This window comes from Rhinopithecus bieti, unplaced genomic scaffold (assembly GCF_001698545.2).
Source record: "Rhinopithecus bieti isolate Rb0 unplaced genomic scaffold, ASM169854v2 scaffold_13348, whole genome shotgun sequence".
NCBI classification, from domain to species: domain Eukaryota; kingdom Metazoa; phylum Chordata; class Mammalia; order Primates; family Cercopithecidae; genus Rhinopithecus; species Rhinopithecus bieti.
The window spans coordinates 7778569-7795986 of NW_016808764.1; the positions used below are offsets into that span (position 1 = coordinate 7778569).

Below are 17418 nucleotides of genomic sequence, written 5' to 3' on the forward strand. Positions count from 1 at the left end.
TCTTCTGGAATTTTAGGTGATCCTTAACTTCCCATACGCTGTGAGCAAAAGTTCTGAAAAGGTGTTGTAGAAATTGAAATTCCTAGGGAAAGTTACTTCCACTTCCCCTCTACCCATATCCCTCAAGTAGCTTTTTTTTTTTTTTTTTTTGAGAGACAGAGTTTTGCTCTTGTTGCCCAGGCTGGAGTGCAATGGTGTGATCTCAGCTCACTGCAACCTCTGCCTCCCGGGTTCAAGCAATTCTCCTGCCTCAGCCTCCCGAGTAGCTAGGATTACAGGCACCCACCACCACACCCAGCTAATATTTTGTATTTTTAGTAGAGATGGGCTAATATTTTGTATTTTTAGTAGAGATGGGGTTTCACTCTGTTGGCCAGGCTGGTTCGAACTCCTGACCTCAGGTGATCCACCCGTCTCGGCCTCCCAAAGTGCTGGGATTACGGACATGAGCCACCGCACTTGGCCCCCCTCAAGTATCTTGAAATAGCTTCTGCATAACCCTACCCGGCAAGTATGGACTGTACCTCTAAGTGTGATCAGCTCAGATTCAGGAGTCCAGGTCTCCTGGGATGGCTTTTGTGACAGGATCTGGTGCTGTCTCCCAGGCTGGAGTGCAGTGATGCAATCTCAGCCCACCGCAGCCTCCTCCTCCCAGGCTCAAGCGAACTTCCTAACTCAGCCTTCCGAGTAGCTGGGGACTACAGGTGCAAGCCACCATGCCTGGCTAATTTGTATTTTTGGTAGAGATAGGGTCTTGCTGTGTTGCCCAGGCTGGTCTTGAACTCCTGGACTCAAGCAGTCCTCCTGCCTCGGCCTCCCAAAGTGCTGGGATTACAGATGTGAGCCACTGTACTTGGCCCTCCTTTTTTTTAAAAAAAAGATGAAGCCGCTGGGCGCGGTGGCTCAGGCCTGTAATCCCAGCACTTTGGGAGGCGGAGGCAGGTGGATCACGAGGTCAGGAGATTGAGACCATCCTGGCTAACATGGTGAAACCCTGTCTCTACTAAAAATACAAAAAAATTAGCCGGGCGAGGTGACAGGCGCCTGTAGTCCCAGCTACTTGGGAGGCTGAGGCAGGAGAATGGTGGGAACCCGGGTGGCGGAGCTTGCAGTGAGCCAAGATCGCGCCACTGCACTCCAGCCTGGGTGATAGAGCAAGACTCCGTCTCAAAAAGAAAAAAAAAAAAGATAAAGCCCAGGTTGGGTCCTCTGGGATTCCAGCAGAGGATTGGTCTGTATGTGGGAGGGTACTGTATCTTTCAGCCCTGATGTTTGCTTTTAAGGGTTACTTATCTACTAGGATATGGTTGCAGGTGGTTTCTGCCCCCATCATGCTGTCCACAGGAGGTCTGCTATCCCCCACTTATCCCCTGGGATTCATCTATCTCTCCATACTTGTGCTCCGTCTCCTGTTACTGTCTCCATGAATGGTTCTCTTACCTGCCCAGTTGCTCCAGTCAGAAACAAGGTGTCGCCCTGCCTTTCCTTTTCCTCTATCCCATCCTCTACCAGCGAAGTCATCACCAGGTTCTGGATGTCAGCAGTCATCTTTGTTTTAAAAAAGTAGTTCTGTATTTCTGGGATAAGTGGTGATGGGGAGTGGGGAGAGGCTGGGCAGGTGGGCCAGGCCGTGGAATGCCTTGTTTCTTGCTGAGTTTTAGCACTGTGCAGAGCTGCTGAAGGCCACCTGCAGTGGCTAGTGTAGTGCACAGCAGCATGCAGCTTTGAGACACCAGAGGCGGCGCTGGGACAGTCTGGGTTGGAGGTGATAGAGCTCAGGAGGAGTGGAGGGATTCCAGAGGCATCAGCAGGGCTGAGGTACTGGGTGGCTGGATGGCGAGGAGGGCATGGAGAGAACACTAGGATGATAGGATGATGTGCGCATGACTGGGTAGGGAGGGTGTAGCTACCAAGCAAGCCAGGTGACCCAGGGCTGTGTGTGCGTGTGTGTGTGTGTGTCTGTGGTTGTGTGAGTATGTGTGTCTTTCATATTTGTTTGACTGCAGGCCACAAGAAGAAATGTTACATCCCGAGCCAGGGCCCCCATCTCTGTACCTGTGTCTGTAATAATAAAGGCACACACACTGTTGATTTGAATGCTAGAGACCTCATTTTAGGGTGCTGCTTTCCTTTGATCCCCGCCCCACTTTCCTTCTTGCCCTGGGACCTTCTTTCCAGCATGCTGTACAGTATTGAAAACACAATATACCTTCCTTTATTGTCATAGCTCATCGGCTCTTTGGATCCCTGTGTGATAATTTTACTAAGGTCAGGCCCTTTCCTGTGAGCCCCGCATGTATCGCTTCATTAATCCTCACAACCCCATGAAGTGTTAGCATTTTCTTTACTTTTCTTTTTTTTTATCTTTGAGATGGAGTCTCGCTCTGTCACCCAGGCTGGAGTGCAGTAGCACAATCTCAGCTCACTGCAACCTCCGCCTCCCGGGTTCAAGTGATTCTCCTGCCTCAGCCTCCCCAGTAGCTACTTCCTGTATTTTTAGTAGAGATGGGGTTTCACCCGCATCATGTTGGCCAGGATGGTCTCGATTTCTTGACGTTGTGATCCGCTTGCCTCAGCCTCCCAAAGTGCTGGGATTACAGGCGTGAGCCACGGTGCCCAGCTTCTTCACTTTTCAAACAAGTAAATCCTGGCCCAGTGAGTTTACTGACTTTCCCAAGACCTTACAGCGTATAAGTGGTAGAGCTGGTGTTTGAGCCCCTCCAGCTCCAAGAGTGCCTGTTCTTTAATCTACCATACTTCACTGTCACAGAGAAAAATGTATCAGAGGCTGGGCACCTGTAATCCCAGCTACTCTGGAGGCTGAGGCAGGAGAATCACTTGAACCCACTAGGTGGAGGTTGCAGTGAGCTGAGATTGTGTCATTGCACTCCAGCCTGGGTGACAGAGCGAGACTCCATCTCAAAAAAAGAAAAAAAAATGTATCAGAAAATAATACCCTTAATATATGTGATGCTTTTGATACTAGCTGTTTTAACCTATTTCATCCAAAAATTAATGCTCGTCAAAACCTACTACGTTGATTTCCTGACCCTCCTAATAGAGCTCAAGCTGACTTTTTTGTTGTTGTTACATCGTTTAAACTTTTTAATTCTTTTGTATGGACAGGGTCTCGCTGTGTTGCCCAGGCTGGCCTCAAACTCCTGGCCTCAAGCGATCCTTCTGCCTCAGCCTTCTGAAGTGTTGAGATTACAGTCGTGAGCCACTGCACCTGGCCTCAAGCTGCCTTTTGAAAATACGGAGTATATTCTACTTCCAAAGCGCCTCTGAGCTCTCCCCACCATCCCAGCTGCCACCTCCTAGCTCAGGCTCCTTCCTGGACCTTACCTTCTTATCCGGCTGACTCCTCTGGCGTCCTGACTTTTACCTTCATCTGTGCTTGCTTCCCTCAAATCTATTCATGAGTAATTTGAAAAACATGTCTGCCCATATCAGTCACCTGATTTAAAATCCTTAAACACTGTATTGCTCTTAGGTGCCTAGTGCTTGATATGTGGAAGATGATCAGCACATGTAAGAGTAAAGAAGTAAAAATTAATGTGTGTTTTTCCCCAGGATGAAGATCTTCTCCCAAGTAAATATTTTGAGGTTGACTTTCCAATGATCGTCACAAGAAAGCTGCACAGTATCAAGTAAGTGTGGTGTGGCCAGAAGAACAAGAGCCAGCTAGAATTCAGATCTAGCTCTCAAGAGATGGCAGATCTGAATGCCAGAGACTTCACTTTAGGGTGTTGCCTTCCGTTCACTGCCCCCCACCAACTTTCTTTTGCCCTGGCACTCATTCCAGCATGTTGTACAGTCTGCAAAATGCAATATACATTTCCTTATTACAGATCACAGGCTCTATGGCTCCCCATGTAATTAACACGAGGCCAACCAGATTTCCCAGACAAGGTTTTTGTTTTTGGGGCTTGTACTCAAGCACTAGGGAGACAGCAGAGGCTCAAGGACTGTCTTGTTGGCTCCCTGAAGAGGCTTGCAGGGATGTTTTTATTAGCGAAGCATGGGAATTGACATCATGAGTAAGGTATGCAGGCTGGGCCGGGCAAAGCACGTGAGGGGTAGGGGATGCAGGTCAGCGTATCTGGTTGCGTTGGTTATCTTGATTAATGGGCCACTTGGTGGTCTGGCTGGCGGGACGAAGACTGTCAATCAGTTGTTCAGTGTTCCTTCCTGAGGTGGGACACTCCATAACCTTGGTTTCATATTTAGATTTCCTAAGGCCAGTTCCTGGAACTTTAAGTAGAAGGCATGGTTAAATATTATGAAGAAGCAACCCCATTCCATTTCTGTTCTATCTTTAGTTCCCCTGAGAGATTTCACCCCCTATTCTTAAGGATCTCATCTTCTGAAGCTACTTCCTGCTGAACAGGGATGTCGTCCTTGCCTCACTTTGGCGGGTGGGGAAATCTCTCATTGACTGTCCTAAAGACCTATGGGGACTGGGGTGCTCCTGGGATGGTATGGGTTGGAATCCTTGGGCCATCATTAGCTTGACTTGGAGCGATTGAAACCTGAAAGACACAAACTTTACCAAAAGGTTAAAAACAGAATACCCCAAAAGTAATAGCAATTAAATGACCACTTAGGGTCCGAAGAAAGGTAAAAACCATGTCATACTTTGTAGGTATGCACTGATGGAGCCCCAGATGGTTTGAGCAGTAGAGTTACTGAGATTATGTAGCCAGGTAGCCTCTTGGTAAATCTTTACTTTTATTTTGTTTTGGAGACAGGGTCTCACTCTGTCATCCAGATAGGAGTGCAGTGGTGCCACCATGGCTCACTGCAGCCTCAACCTTATGGACTCAGGTGATCCTCCCACCTCAGCCTCCAGAGTAGCTGGGAATAAAGGCACATGCCACCAAGACTACCTAATTTTTTTTTCTTTTTTTGCAAGTTTGTAGAGATGGGGTTTCGCCATGTTGCCCAGGCTGGTCTCGAATTCCTAGGCTCAAACAATCCACCCACCTTGGCCTGCCAAAGTGCTGGGATTACAGGCATGAGCCATTGTGCCTAGTTTTGGTAAATCTTTTGAACTTGCAGTTTAACCAATCCTGGACTGTTAATGTAAGAACAATAGATGTGGTTTATTACTGTGCATACCTGCCCTTGTTCAGCGAGAAGATAGTCCAGGGCAAATCTGTTGTCTAAGACAGCATTGGCTAGGGAGTGCAGGGAGGCTTGACATCCTTTTATGGCTCTGCCTCTACTAGTTGCCAGTGTTTCAAGGGTTTGAAAGTTTCTCAAAGCCGCCTCACAGTATGCAAAGCCATCCCAAGGGGCTGCTAAGGGGCAGAGCCACCCCAAGGGGCTATTCCAACTCCCACCAAAATTAGCCCTATTGCCCTTTTAGATTTCACATGTGTGATATTATGAACTGTTACTCCACTGGGACTTAAAGTACCTAACGTGCATTCCTCGTTGCGTTGTCCATTATCCACACAAGGGCACGCTAGTGCAAGTAACGGAGAGGTGAAATTGGCTGAGGGGTAGCTGTTGGTCAGATGGCAGTCTGGGTGTCCACAAAGGAACAGAATACTCCATGGGTGCACAAACTTACACAAGGCAAGAGGAGTTCAGGTGAGTAGCTAAGCTTTGGCGAGACGTATGACTGTTTTGGCAGGGGGGGAAAGATAGCCTTCCTGAACCCAAGTTTGATTAGGGTTTTTCTTTACTGCTAAGAGAAAACCTGGTGGGATTCCAAAGTAGGCGGTCTAGCTTCTCTTTTTTCCACCCTTTTTGGTGACCAAAGCATTTAGCAGCCCAGTGAGGTTTATACATTCAAAGAAAGGGAGACACTTAGGTCCACAATAAGAGGTACAGAGGTTATTTTAGGTTTCCATACCTCTGTGAAGTTGGTAGTTGAGCTTTTAGGGAATGCAAGAGGCAGCCCGTCTGAGCCTGGGGATGGTGGTAGCACAGCCAGCAGTTGGATAAATTATGACCTGAAGCTATAATGCTGGAAAGGTTGTCAAGAGAGATCATTTCCCATCTTAGTGGGTCCAGCCTACCCTGTGCCCTGATGGGGAGGAGTAGGAACACGGTAAAGAGTAGCATCTTTATACCCAGCAGGGACAAACGAAGTCTTTACCTGAGGGAGGAGGCTGAGCAAAGCAACAGAATAATAGTAAAACAATTAGTAATATGAGGAAAAGTACTGGACTCAAGATCTTTAACCACATTACTTCTCCGATGATGAATTGGCTCTCCTGAATTTGAGGTCTTCCACAGGTTTTCAGGAGTAAGATGGGCCTTCTGGGCGAGTCTGGAAACATTTAGGAGAAAGCATTTCTGATTGGGAGAGGTGTACCCAGCTAGTGATTCCTTGTGACTTGGCTGCGGTTGGAGTGGTCAGGGTCACCCAGTAAGGGCCCTCCCATTTAGGCAAGGGGTGATTCTCCGGGGAGCCTGCCCTTTGAGTCTTTAGAAGGGCTTGGTTCCCTGGATTAACTTGTAAAGGGGTTTTCCCATCCTTAGTGGGGACTGGCAGGATTTTGTTTCTGTACTCTGAAATCGCTTTTTGAATCTGTCTTAAATTGATACTGTAATTCTTTATGTAATTCTTCACCTAACAGGAGGTCAGTGGTGGGGAAAAACCTCTGGTAGATCATCTTAGAAGAACTAAGTCTAGTCTGCACAAAGGGGCCCTGTGGACCCTAAGGAGACTGGGAGCATCTTAACCCAGGGCTCGCGCGGCTCCTGACAGAGTTTGGCTAGAGTCGTCTCAAGTGTATGGTTCATTTTAACTTTCCCTGATGGTTGGGGTGCCAGTTCATTGTCTATTCCTAGGGTTGTGGAGAGGCTCTGAATAATCTTAGCCATGAAGGAGAGCCTGTTACCACTCTGAGGGGACTTGGAGAGTCCAAATTGAGGAATTACTTCCTTTAGTGAAGATGTGTAGACTTCTACTGCTTTTTCTGTATGTGTAGGGAAAGTCTTGACCCATCCAGTAAAAGTATCCACAAACACCAGGAGATATTTGTACCCTAGATTTGGAGGCATTTGGGTTAAAACTACCTACTAGTCTTCTCCCAGATAAGTTCCCCTGTGTTGAACCAGTTTAAGTCAAGAGGGGGACATTGGATGGGTTTGGGGATTATTCCAGGCACACAATTCACTGGCAAAGGTTTCTTGTTTTACAGTTTTTCTCAGTGTCTTTCTGGTGAATATTTTATGGACAGAATTCCATAAAATATCTCTCTCTTAATGAGTGGCATCATGGAGATACTTAATAAGTTTCCAGTGGTCAGTTCCCGGAATAAAATTTGTCACCATCTGTGAACCATCCAGCACTGTTTTCCTGGTCCCCCTGCCCCTTAGCTTCCTCTTGCTCTTGTTGTGAGTGTTGTAGGTGATTAGGAAGTTTGGTAGGGTCTGTCATTAAGGCCAACACATTGCTGGGTTCCTATAACCAGGCTGCCTGTTTTGTGGCCCTGTTTCCTTGGCTGATGAGAGACCAGTCCCTCTGGTGGCCTTTGCAGTGAATGACTGCCACCTGGCAGGGAAGTTGTGCCACTTCCAGGAGAAGTTGGATTGGATCCTTACATTTGTCTGGGGAATTTTTAACTGTTAACATTCTCTTTTCCTTCCATATGGCTGCATGGGCACGCAGCAGGAGAAACGTATACTTTGAGTTGGTGTATAAATTTACTCCCTCCCTTTCTCCCGGTTGTGAGGCTCTGTTAAGGCCTCTCTCTAGTGCCACTTTTTGTGCCGTTTTGGGGAGGAAGGGCTTTAGTGTCTGTAGTCTCCCTCGGGCTTACTACTGCATGTCCTGCTTTTTGGGTCTCCCTCTACAAAGCTACTGCCATCAGGCTATCATTCAGTCTTTGCATTCTCAAGAGGCTTATCTCACAAGCCAGGCCTGCTGGAGTGCGTTCTGTGGGCTCTGTGCATTGATGCTGTGAGTCCTCATCATCTGTGGTTGGGAGTGAGGTTGCCATGTTCAAAGTCTGACATACTCTGAAAGTAATATCCAGGGTGTCTAATAAGAGAGCTCGGTGTCCCTTGACTTCTAACCCAGTCTGAACCTGGTGGGGAGTCATAGCTTCTGTATATTGTCCCCGTGTCAGCTTAGATGCTTCACTAAATAGCAGGGCAGTGGCTGCCACTGCCCTCCAGCAGCCAGGCCACTTCTGTGCAACTGGATTTATCTGTTTTGAAAAATGAGCCACTGACTTCTGAACAGGTCCTAACCTTTGAGTTAAGACTCCCAAAGCTGTTCCTAGTCTCTCACAAATATACAAGGTAAGTGGTTTTTTTCAGTTGGGGTGTCCAAGGCCGAGGGCTTGACCCAGCTCAGTTTTTAGGGGTTCAAAAGATTGTTGACATTTCTTCTCCCAGTCCAAGGGCTCTCTTTCTTCCCCTTTTAGAGTCTCACGTGGGGCTTTAGCTGTCAGGCCATAATTTAGAATCCAAATACAATAGAAGCCCACAATTCTTGAGAAACCCTGGGGCTGCCTTTTTGTGGGACCAGCAATGAAGTGATTGCTTTTTCCTGTCCACAGCTAGTGTTTGGGCTCCTAGAGTCAGAATGAACCCCAGATATTAGAACTTCTGTAAATAAATCTGTGCCTTGGATGGGGCTGACCTTGTATCACCGCTCAGCCAGGAAATTCAAGGTTTTAATGATATTAAAATCTGAATCCTGCCATGTCTGTCTGACAATGAACAAGTCATCCACGTATTGTAATAAAGTCCCATTCTGTAGGCTTCGCTCTCTGCAGTCCCAAAAAGGTGAGGGCCTTCCCGGAAGCCCTGGGGAAGCACAGTCCATGTGTACTGTGTGACCTTTTGGGTATCAGGGATTTCTCCATTCAAAGCAAAAAGATAACAGGGATTCTGGGTGGAGAGGGCTACACAAAAGAAAGCATCCTTGAAGTGTAGTAGAGTGAAAAACTGAGCATCTCCAGGTATCTGAGCACAGACAAGCTTGGTACCAATGTGGGGTGAATGGGAATGACTGCCTCATTACCCCGCTTCAAGTCCTACACAAACTGATATTCTCCATTAGGCTTTTTAACAGGGAGGACCGAGGTGTTGCCTGGGGATTGGCAGGGTTTAGCCCTTGCTATAGGAATTTGTGGAGTAATGGCTGAACCCTGTTCAGTGCCACAGGTTTTAGGAGGTACGATTTCTTCCATGGGTAGCCCATCCCAGGCTTCAGGTCTGTCTTTGCTGGGGAAACTTTATTAGCCTGTCCTAGGACTGAAGTGTCCCATAGGGAAGGGGTGACATGATCGTTGCTTTCTTTGGGTATGTTTTGGCTCTCAAGTTCCTTTCCATTTAAGAGTGCTAGCAGGTGGATTCCCTGTTCTGGCTCTGCCTCTACCTGCAGTCTGTCCTCTTCCAGGGAGATAGTGGCTCCCATTTTGCTTAATAAGTCTCTACCCAGAAATGGAGTAGGACATTCTGGGGCGCATACAGAAATGAGGAGAAATAAGCCTAGACATGGCCTCACAAGCAAGAGGGAAAGTAAATTTTCTTACCTTAGGACACCTGTCTATTCCCATTACCCTGCAATTGCAATTGGAGAGGGGTCAAATAGGCTGGGTCAGGACAGAGCAGGCGACTCTGCTGTCCACAAGGAACTCAGTTTTCCTACCTGCCACATCGAGGGTGACCTGAGGCTCCGTGGTGTGATGATGATGGAGTGTACTGCAGTCAGAGCCAGGGTGCTGTCAGGTGATGTCTATCAATCTCATCTGAAAGCTTGGTGAGGAGTGGGGACTGGCCAGGGTTGCCTGCCGGCTGTCTTGTTTTAGGGAGGTCAGGGCAGCCTCTCTTCCAGTGACCTTCTGTCCTGCAATATGCACATTGGCTCCATCCAGCGTTGGCTGTCTTCGATTGGTTGGTCTCCTGGGCCTTCTAGGGTCACCCTCAGGTGGTGGATGAATTAGGGCAGCCAGAAACTGTACTGTTTTGGTCAGTCTCCTCTTCTCATCTGCCATCTCTGTCCTGCCTATTATTGAAGACCTTAAAAGTCTCCTCTGCCAAGGTCAACAGCACGGTCTGGGGTCTGGCCTCCAAATTTTCTGTAATTTCCTTCTAATGTCCAGAGCTGGCTGAAGGATAAAATGCACGGCACGCGATGCCTCCCCTCTGCTGCCCCCAGGTCTGCATGGGTGCATTTCTCAAGCGCTTCAGGGATTCTATTGAGGAAGACTACTGGGATCTCCTCCTTTCTCTGGGTACTTTTCTTGACCCTGTCATAGTGTACGGGTTTGACTATACATTTCCTTCTTCCTTCAGTCAGGCAGGTGACAAAGTGGCTTATTCTAGCTTTATCTAGGTTTTCTCCATAGTCTCACTCGCATGGAGACTGCCTGGGACCGCATCTCCCCCTACACGGAGGACTGCATATTGGTGTTTAGTGACTACCTAGATATTGGCATATTCGTTAGCCTTTTCAAATATGTGTTGCTTTTCATCAATACTGCAAAGTGACCGTAACATCCCGCCACATCAATGAAAAGGCAAAATTTAGTCTAACAAATTCATCTCTAAACTTACCAGGATCCTCTGAAAATCTACCGAAGTGTTCTTTACATAGACCTAGATCCACCACCAAAAAAGGAACGTGCACCCTTGTCACTCCCCTGTTTCCATCCATTTCTCTGAGGGGAAAACAGCCCTGGGCCAGTGGGGAAGCAAAAGAGGGTGCCTGTTTGGAGTCCGATTAGAGCACTATTGGGGACAGCACAGGGGTCCCCTCCCCAGGAGGCCTGCTTAGGATGGGGAGGGAATTCCGGGGGCCTGAGGCTGTGGAGGTCCACTTCCTTAAATTCCTTCAGGAGGAACCTGGAAATAGGGGCCACACACACCTGACAAGAATCCAGTAGCTTTGGGTCCTAGCATAACTTCCTAAAAGCTTATATCGAGGTATCTCTCCCCATTTCTCTGTCCATTCACAGAATAGATCTGGCTGTAAGATAGTGTTAAAACTAGGAGATCCACTTCCACCCATGGCCATTTTTCTTGATCTAATGCGTACTAGGGCAGGTTGTATTACAGAGGAAAATCAGTTTCTTTTTCTTTTTTTTAATTAAATTTATTTTTTTTGAGACAGGGTCTCACTCCATTGCCCAGGCTGGAGTGCTATGGTGCGACCACAGCTCACTGCAGCCTCAACCTCTTGGGCTTAAGGGATCCTTGCCTTAGCCTTCCGAGTACCTGGGACCACAGGCAGGCACCCCCACACCTGGCTCCTTTTTCCTGTTTTTTGTAGAGGTGGAGTTTTCCTGTGTTTCCCAGGCTGGAGTTTCTTTTTCTTTAAGCCGTCTGATTTGGATTCCTTCCATTTAGAAATGATACATCCCAGACGTGAGTCTTGGAAGATGCCTGGGGCATTGCCCATGACTGTAGCCCCTGTGTCTGCTTGTCTTAGTAAAGGGCCAGGGGCAGGGTGCAAGCACAGGTGTCAGGCGATGACAAGAGAGTTGGCTCCCAGCCCCGCACAGCACAACAATACGGGTCACACGAGAGGGCAGGTGTGGCCAGTGAAGAGAAATTCTCCCCAAAACGGAGTGCTAGCTTGGATAGTTTCTTTTTTTTCTTCAACCTTACATGAGATCCGGGTTCTGCTGACCAGTGTCCTGCATTTGGTAGTAACCAAATGGTAGTCAATAAGATGTTGAATGAAACACACTAAAAGAAAAACAGATCAGGGCATGAGCTAGGCAAACTCCAGCCCCATGTGCTGTCAATTCTCCCCACACAAAGGCCACACCCAGAGTCTGTAGGCTCGAACACTGTACAGACAGAGAAGAGCTCACAGGCTTCCGTTCCCACCAGGTGTGGCAGAGGGAGGGAAAGCACTGAAAGACTTGAAGATGACGGAGGCCGAAGCCAGGGTGCCTGATAGTTCCTGCCAGCCGCGTCAGTGCGTCCTGCACGGGTGTCTATTCAGGTTGAGCCAATGAAGTTAAAGGAAGGAAAGCACAAAGGAAGAAGGAAAAAGACAACAAATAGGGGATGCGAGGGAAGGGAAAGCGTTGTCTGGGGCGGGGGTGGCGAGGAGTCTCTCAGAGACCAGAAGAAAACTCACCAGTCGTGGTGGCAGTGCTGAATCAATGGGGCCTCCCTCCGGCCCACTGGCTCATAAGCCTCCCCTGCGGGGAGGGTAGTTGCTCCTTGTGCTCCTGCCTGGCTCACCGGATAATCTGTTATGGCACCAAGCAGATTTCCCAGACAAGGCTTTTAGTTGGGGGCTTGTGCTTGAGCGCACAGGGAGAGGGCAGAGGCTCGAGGGCTCAGCGACTGGCTCCCTGGAAGAGCCGGGAGAGACATTTTATTAGCGAAGCCTGGTAACTGACATCAGGAGAGGGCATGTAGGCTGGGCTGGGCAAAGCATGTGAGGGGTAGGGGATGTGGGTCAGCGTATCTAGTGGCTGATGGTTATCTTGGTTAATGGACCACCTGGTAGGCTGAACAGAGGCAACAAGGCTGTAATCAAGCTTGTTCAACCCCAGGCCTGTCGGCGGGTGACATGCGGGCATGTGACATGCGGCCCAGGACTGCTTTGAATGTAGCCCAACACAATTTCGTAACTTTTCTTAAAACATTATGAGATTCTTTTGTGACTTATTTTTTTTTAAAGCTCGTCAGCTATTGTTAGTGTTCGTGTATTTGTGGCCCAAGACAGTTCTTCCAGTGTGGCCCAGGGAAGCCAAAAGATTGGACACCTCTGCTGTAAATCAGTTGTTCAGTGTTCCTTCCTGGAACGAGACACTCTGCCGCCTTGGTTTGACATTTAGATTTCCTAAGGCTAGTTCCTGGGATTCTTTAAACAGGTCTGGTTAAACATGAAGAAGGAGCCGTGTCCCATTCCTGTTCTTTTTCATTATGACTCTCCATCCATTAATGTAGTTTCCTGGAACATTTAAAAAGTGACCCCATATTTTCATAATCTGAATGTGTGTGTCTTTTGTTTACTACTTTATTCCAAGGGCATGTAGAAAGTTACCTGGCCTTGGCTGGGCACAGTGGCTCATGCCTGTAATCCCAGCACTTTGGAAGACCAAGGCTGGTGGGTTGCTTGAGCCCAGGAGTTTGAGACCAGCCCGGACAACATGGCGAAACCTCGTCTCTACTAAATATACAAAAACTAGCCAGGCATGGTAGGTGCATCTGTAGTCTCACTTACTTGGGAGGCTGAAATAGAAGGATCACTTGAGCCCAGGAGGTCGAGGCTGCAGTGAGTTATGATCACACCACTGCAGTCTAGCCTGGGTGACAGAGCAAGACTCTGTCTCAAAAAAAAAAAAAAAAAGTAAGTTACCTGTCCCAGAATAGATGTGCAATAAGTGTTTTTTTTTGTGTAAGTGACTGAATTAACGGAAGACTGAAGTTAGTTATTATATAGGAGATGTTATGGGCGCCATTCTGAGTCCAGTATCAGGGAGTTTACGGAGTTGCAGATGACAGGTTTACTAGTGTGTGCTGAGAGCTTTCATAACCTAGTACCATGTTAAGTGCTTCATTTGGATTGTTTCATTCAGTCCTCACAAGACACTCATGAATTAAGTGCTGCTGTTATCCCCTTTTTGCAGATAAGGAAACTGAGGCTTAAAGAAGTTAATTTGCCCAAAGTCTTCTATCTAGGAAAGGGTGGAGCTGAGATTCAAACTGTGACTTCAAGCTTAAGATCAAGGAATCTTAATAGTTGGTTTTTTTTTTTTTTTTTTTTTTTTTTTTGAGACAGAGTTTTACTCTTGTTGCCCAGGCTGGAGTGCAATCTCGGCTCACTGCAACCTCCACCTCCTGGGTTCATGCGATTCTCCTGCCTCAGCCTCCCTAGTAGCTGGGATTACAGACATGTGCCACCATGCCTGGCTAATTTTGTATTTTTAGTAGAGATGGAATTTTTCCATTTTGGTTGGGCTGGTCTTGAACTCCCGACCTCAGGTGATCTGCCCGCCTGGGCCTCCCAAAGTGCTGGGATTACAGGCGTGAGCCACTGTGCCCGGCCTGCATCTTAATAGTTTTAACTACAGTCCCTCACCATCCTCCCTTTTAACTTAGTCATTTAAATAAAACCATAATTCTTATATTGAAAAAAATGTGAGTAAACGTTAAGTGTTTCAGCCATCCTTTAGAAAAGTCTGATCCTTACAAATTGGAAATAACTTTCAGGCTTTATTTTTTTCTGGATCCATGAAAATAATGGATCAGGAATCTATGTGCCTCCTGATTTTACCTTTTCTTTTCTTTTATATTTAATATATTTAATTTTATATTAAATATGCTTTTTAAGTGATAAATGGCAATTCTGATGCTCTGGGAACTGGAAAGTACTGGCTGGTTAAAACTCTGAGTGGAATAAGAGTAACTGGCTCTTGGTTAAGTCCAGAGATGGTTTCCTGGGACAGAAAGTGCGTTGGTGTTTGGTTATGGTTGTTGGGATATTGATGCATATCTGATTTCTGATTTTTTGCCTATTCTGGATTGGGGGAGTTACCACATAAATGTTACTGAACTTTAAGTTTGTGTAAGAGTCAATTCTTCTGGCTACCTGTGACAAATAACAGATAACTTTTAAAATTTGATTGAGAATAGGCAGCAAACTACAGATGGCCCAAAAATCATTGGAATGTTTGAAAAATTCTTGTTAGGCTATCTTTAGCTATTTCTAAGTCTAAATACTTCATGATCAGTTTGTGATTTGGACATCAGATGCCAAGTGTAATGCTTAGCCAATGTCACCTGAGACCTGTGTCCACTGAAGTTTTACTGTATGTGTGTAGGGTCAAAAGTGATTAAACTGAAGCCCTTGTTAGAGGGGCCCCTGCTTTGAACAATAGCAAATATATATTTGCCATTTTGCTAGTGAGTGTCTGCATTTGTGCAATAAATGAGCTCATGAGTAAATTGAAGAGCAAATAAACTCATCTTTCTCCTCTTTCCCGTCTTCCCATAGATGCAAGCCTCCCCTATCCAGCCCCATTCTAGAACTGCATTCAGAGGACACACTTCAGATGGGCAAGTATCAAGCTAATGCAAAATTGACTCTATCAGTATTTTTGCTTCACACCCCTTTTTTGAAGATGGGGTTTGTGTTGGGTATGTGTGTGTGTGTGTGTGTGTGTGTGTGTTGTTATACAATGTATTGTCAACTGAAGAATGACGAGGTTCATAAATTTGGAAAGGAGAGCTTGCTTTCTCAGAGAGGGTTGCAGCCTGCAGGGAGGCCATTCAGGCTGGGAAGCACAGCTTCCTGCCAGAAGCCAACAACAGATACTTTGAAGGAGGGACAAAAGGAGGAGGAATTTATGCTCAGTCGGGTGGGCGAACATACATATTTAATGAGCTATAGGAGGAGTCATGAATATTTATGAAGGGACAACTGTGTGCATGTGCAGTTGAGCTTCACACCCTGTCATAGGTTCCATGTACAAAAAAATGGCAGTGTTAGCATGATCCAAGGGTGGAGGTTTTGGCCCTCTGACATCAAAAGGTGAGGCAGAGGACACAAAAACCCGCATCTGTCGGAGACTAGCCAGAACCACTCCCTGTTCTGTGGTCTCTTATCAGGAAGGAATGCTGGTTGACTGTTTTGAAGTGGCCAAAGAGAGGGGCAGCAGTCAGGCAGCTGGATTGGATGATAGCAGCAGTAGAGTCTTCTGAAAGGGTGGTTGCTGTTCAGCCCTTAGGGAAGAACGCCTCCAGGCAGTTAGTAAGCAAGGGGTTTAAGGAGGCATCTGACTTCCTATCCCCACGTGGCCAAGAACTCAGTTTTCAAGGTCACTCTGGGATCCTCTTGGTTCAGGTGGCTGGGGGGCTTAGAATTTTATTTTTAGTCTACAGTAGACTTTTGCGGATACATTTACATTTGTGTTGGGGTTACCATGAAGGAATTTTCAACGACTTTCTGTATGACTCTTCTTAGATGTCCTTAGGTCTCTAATCTTCAGTCTTTCTGTAAAGACCTTGAGTTAGTTGCCAACATTTCAAAAATAAACTTCTCATGAAAAATCTCGATTTCTAGCTTTCCTTGGAAAAAATCAGAAGACGCGGTAACATTAGGCCATGATTTCCACAAGGCAACAATTAAATAGTGTCTGCCTCGGTTAGAGGAGTTGCCTGTCTTCCAGTTCTGCCCCACCACTCTCTGGTATCTTACACTTGACCTGCTTCACTCAATTCTGTTACCTGCTTGGCCCTGGCAGTCAGTTTTCCCCGTTTTTTCCCCTCAACTTTTAATTATGACTGTGTCTTAACAATGGTTTTCCCATTTCTGAGCCTTTCAAATTATGGGTAAATCTCTACCACAATCTTCCATTATTTTCAGTTTTTGTCTGAGAGAAGTTAAAGGGGTTTATTAGTAATTCAGATCAGAGAACATGCAGAGAGGACAGCCTTCACCAGTGGTCAGCACAGGTAACACTATGGGCATCAGGTGACTAGATGAGCCAGGTCCTTTTATTTCAACAAGTAGGGACGTGAGAGGAGGGAAAGTGTTCTCTGAGGCAGGGGTGGCAAGGAGTCTAGGGTTTTTCTAGCCCGCTCCTCCAGATTCTTCCAACCTCCACCCATTACCCAGTTCCAAATCTGCTTCCACATTTTCAGGTACTTACAGCCACAGCCCCTCTTCTCAACTTCTCAGTACCAGTTTTCTGGTTTAGCTCATTTTGTGCTTCTATAACAATACCTGGGGCTGGGTACTTTATAAAAAGAACAGAGACTTAGTACAGTTCTGGGAAGTTTGAGGTTGAGGGGTCCACATCTGGCTAGGACCTTCTTGCCGTGTCATCCCATAGAGGAAGGTAGAAAGGCAAGAAAGCATGACTGTGTGAGAGAGGTGAAGGAGTGCAAACTCAGAACCCACTCCCAATCCCAAGATAGTGGTATCAATTCATTCATTGGGACTGAATCACCTCTTAAAGGTCCTACCTTTCAACACTGTTGCATGGGGGATTAAGTTTCTAACACACGAACTTTGGAGGGACACATTCAAACCATAGCACCCGAACACTGGGTATTGTGATTTAAAATGTTTTCTACCAGTCTGGCTGGGTGCGGTGGCTCACGCCTGTAATCCCAGCACTTTGGGAGGCCGAGGCAGGTGGATCACCTGAGTCAGGAGTTCAAAACCAACCTGGCCAACATGGTGAAACCCCGTCTCTACTAAAAATACAAAAATTAGCTGGGTGTGGTGGCGGGCGCCTGTAATCCCAGCCATTTGGTAAGCTGAGGCAGGAGAATTGCTTGAACCTGGGAGGCGGAGGTTGCAGTGAGCTGAGAGCATGCTGCTGCACTCCAGACTGAGTGACAGAGTGAGATGAGAGTCTATCCAAAAGAAAAAATTTCTACCAGTCTGGTAGGCCAAAATGATGCCCTATTATTTTATTTTATTTTATTTATTTTTATTTTCTTTTGTTTTGTTTTATTTTATTTATTATT

The 17418-nt window shown here is 46.7% G+C and overlaps 1 protein-coding gene across 1 annotated transcript in view; it reads left to right on the forward strand.

Annotated features, from left to right (window-relative positions):
• The window catches only part of LCMT1 (leucine carboxyl methyltransferase 1), a 72563-nt gene that overhangs the window by 29146 nt on the left and 25999 nt on the right, over nt 1-17418 (forward strand). The window contains exons 4-5 of the mRNA XM_017887189.1: nt 3574-3650; nt 14936-14997. Coding sequence (XP_017742678.1) covers nt 3574-3650; nt 14936-14997 — 139 coding nt within the window. The remainder of the gene's footprint in view (nt 1-3573; nt 3651-14935; nt 14998-17418) is intronic.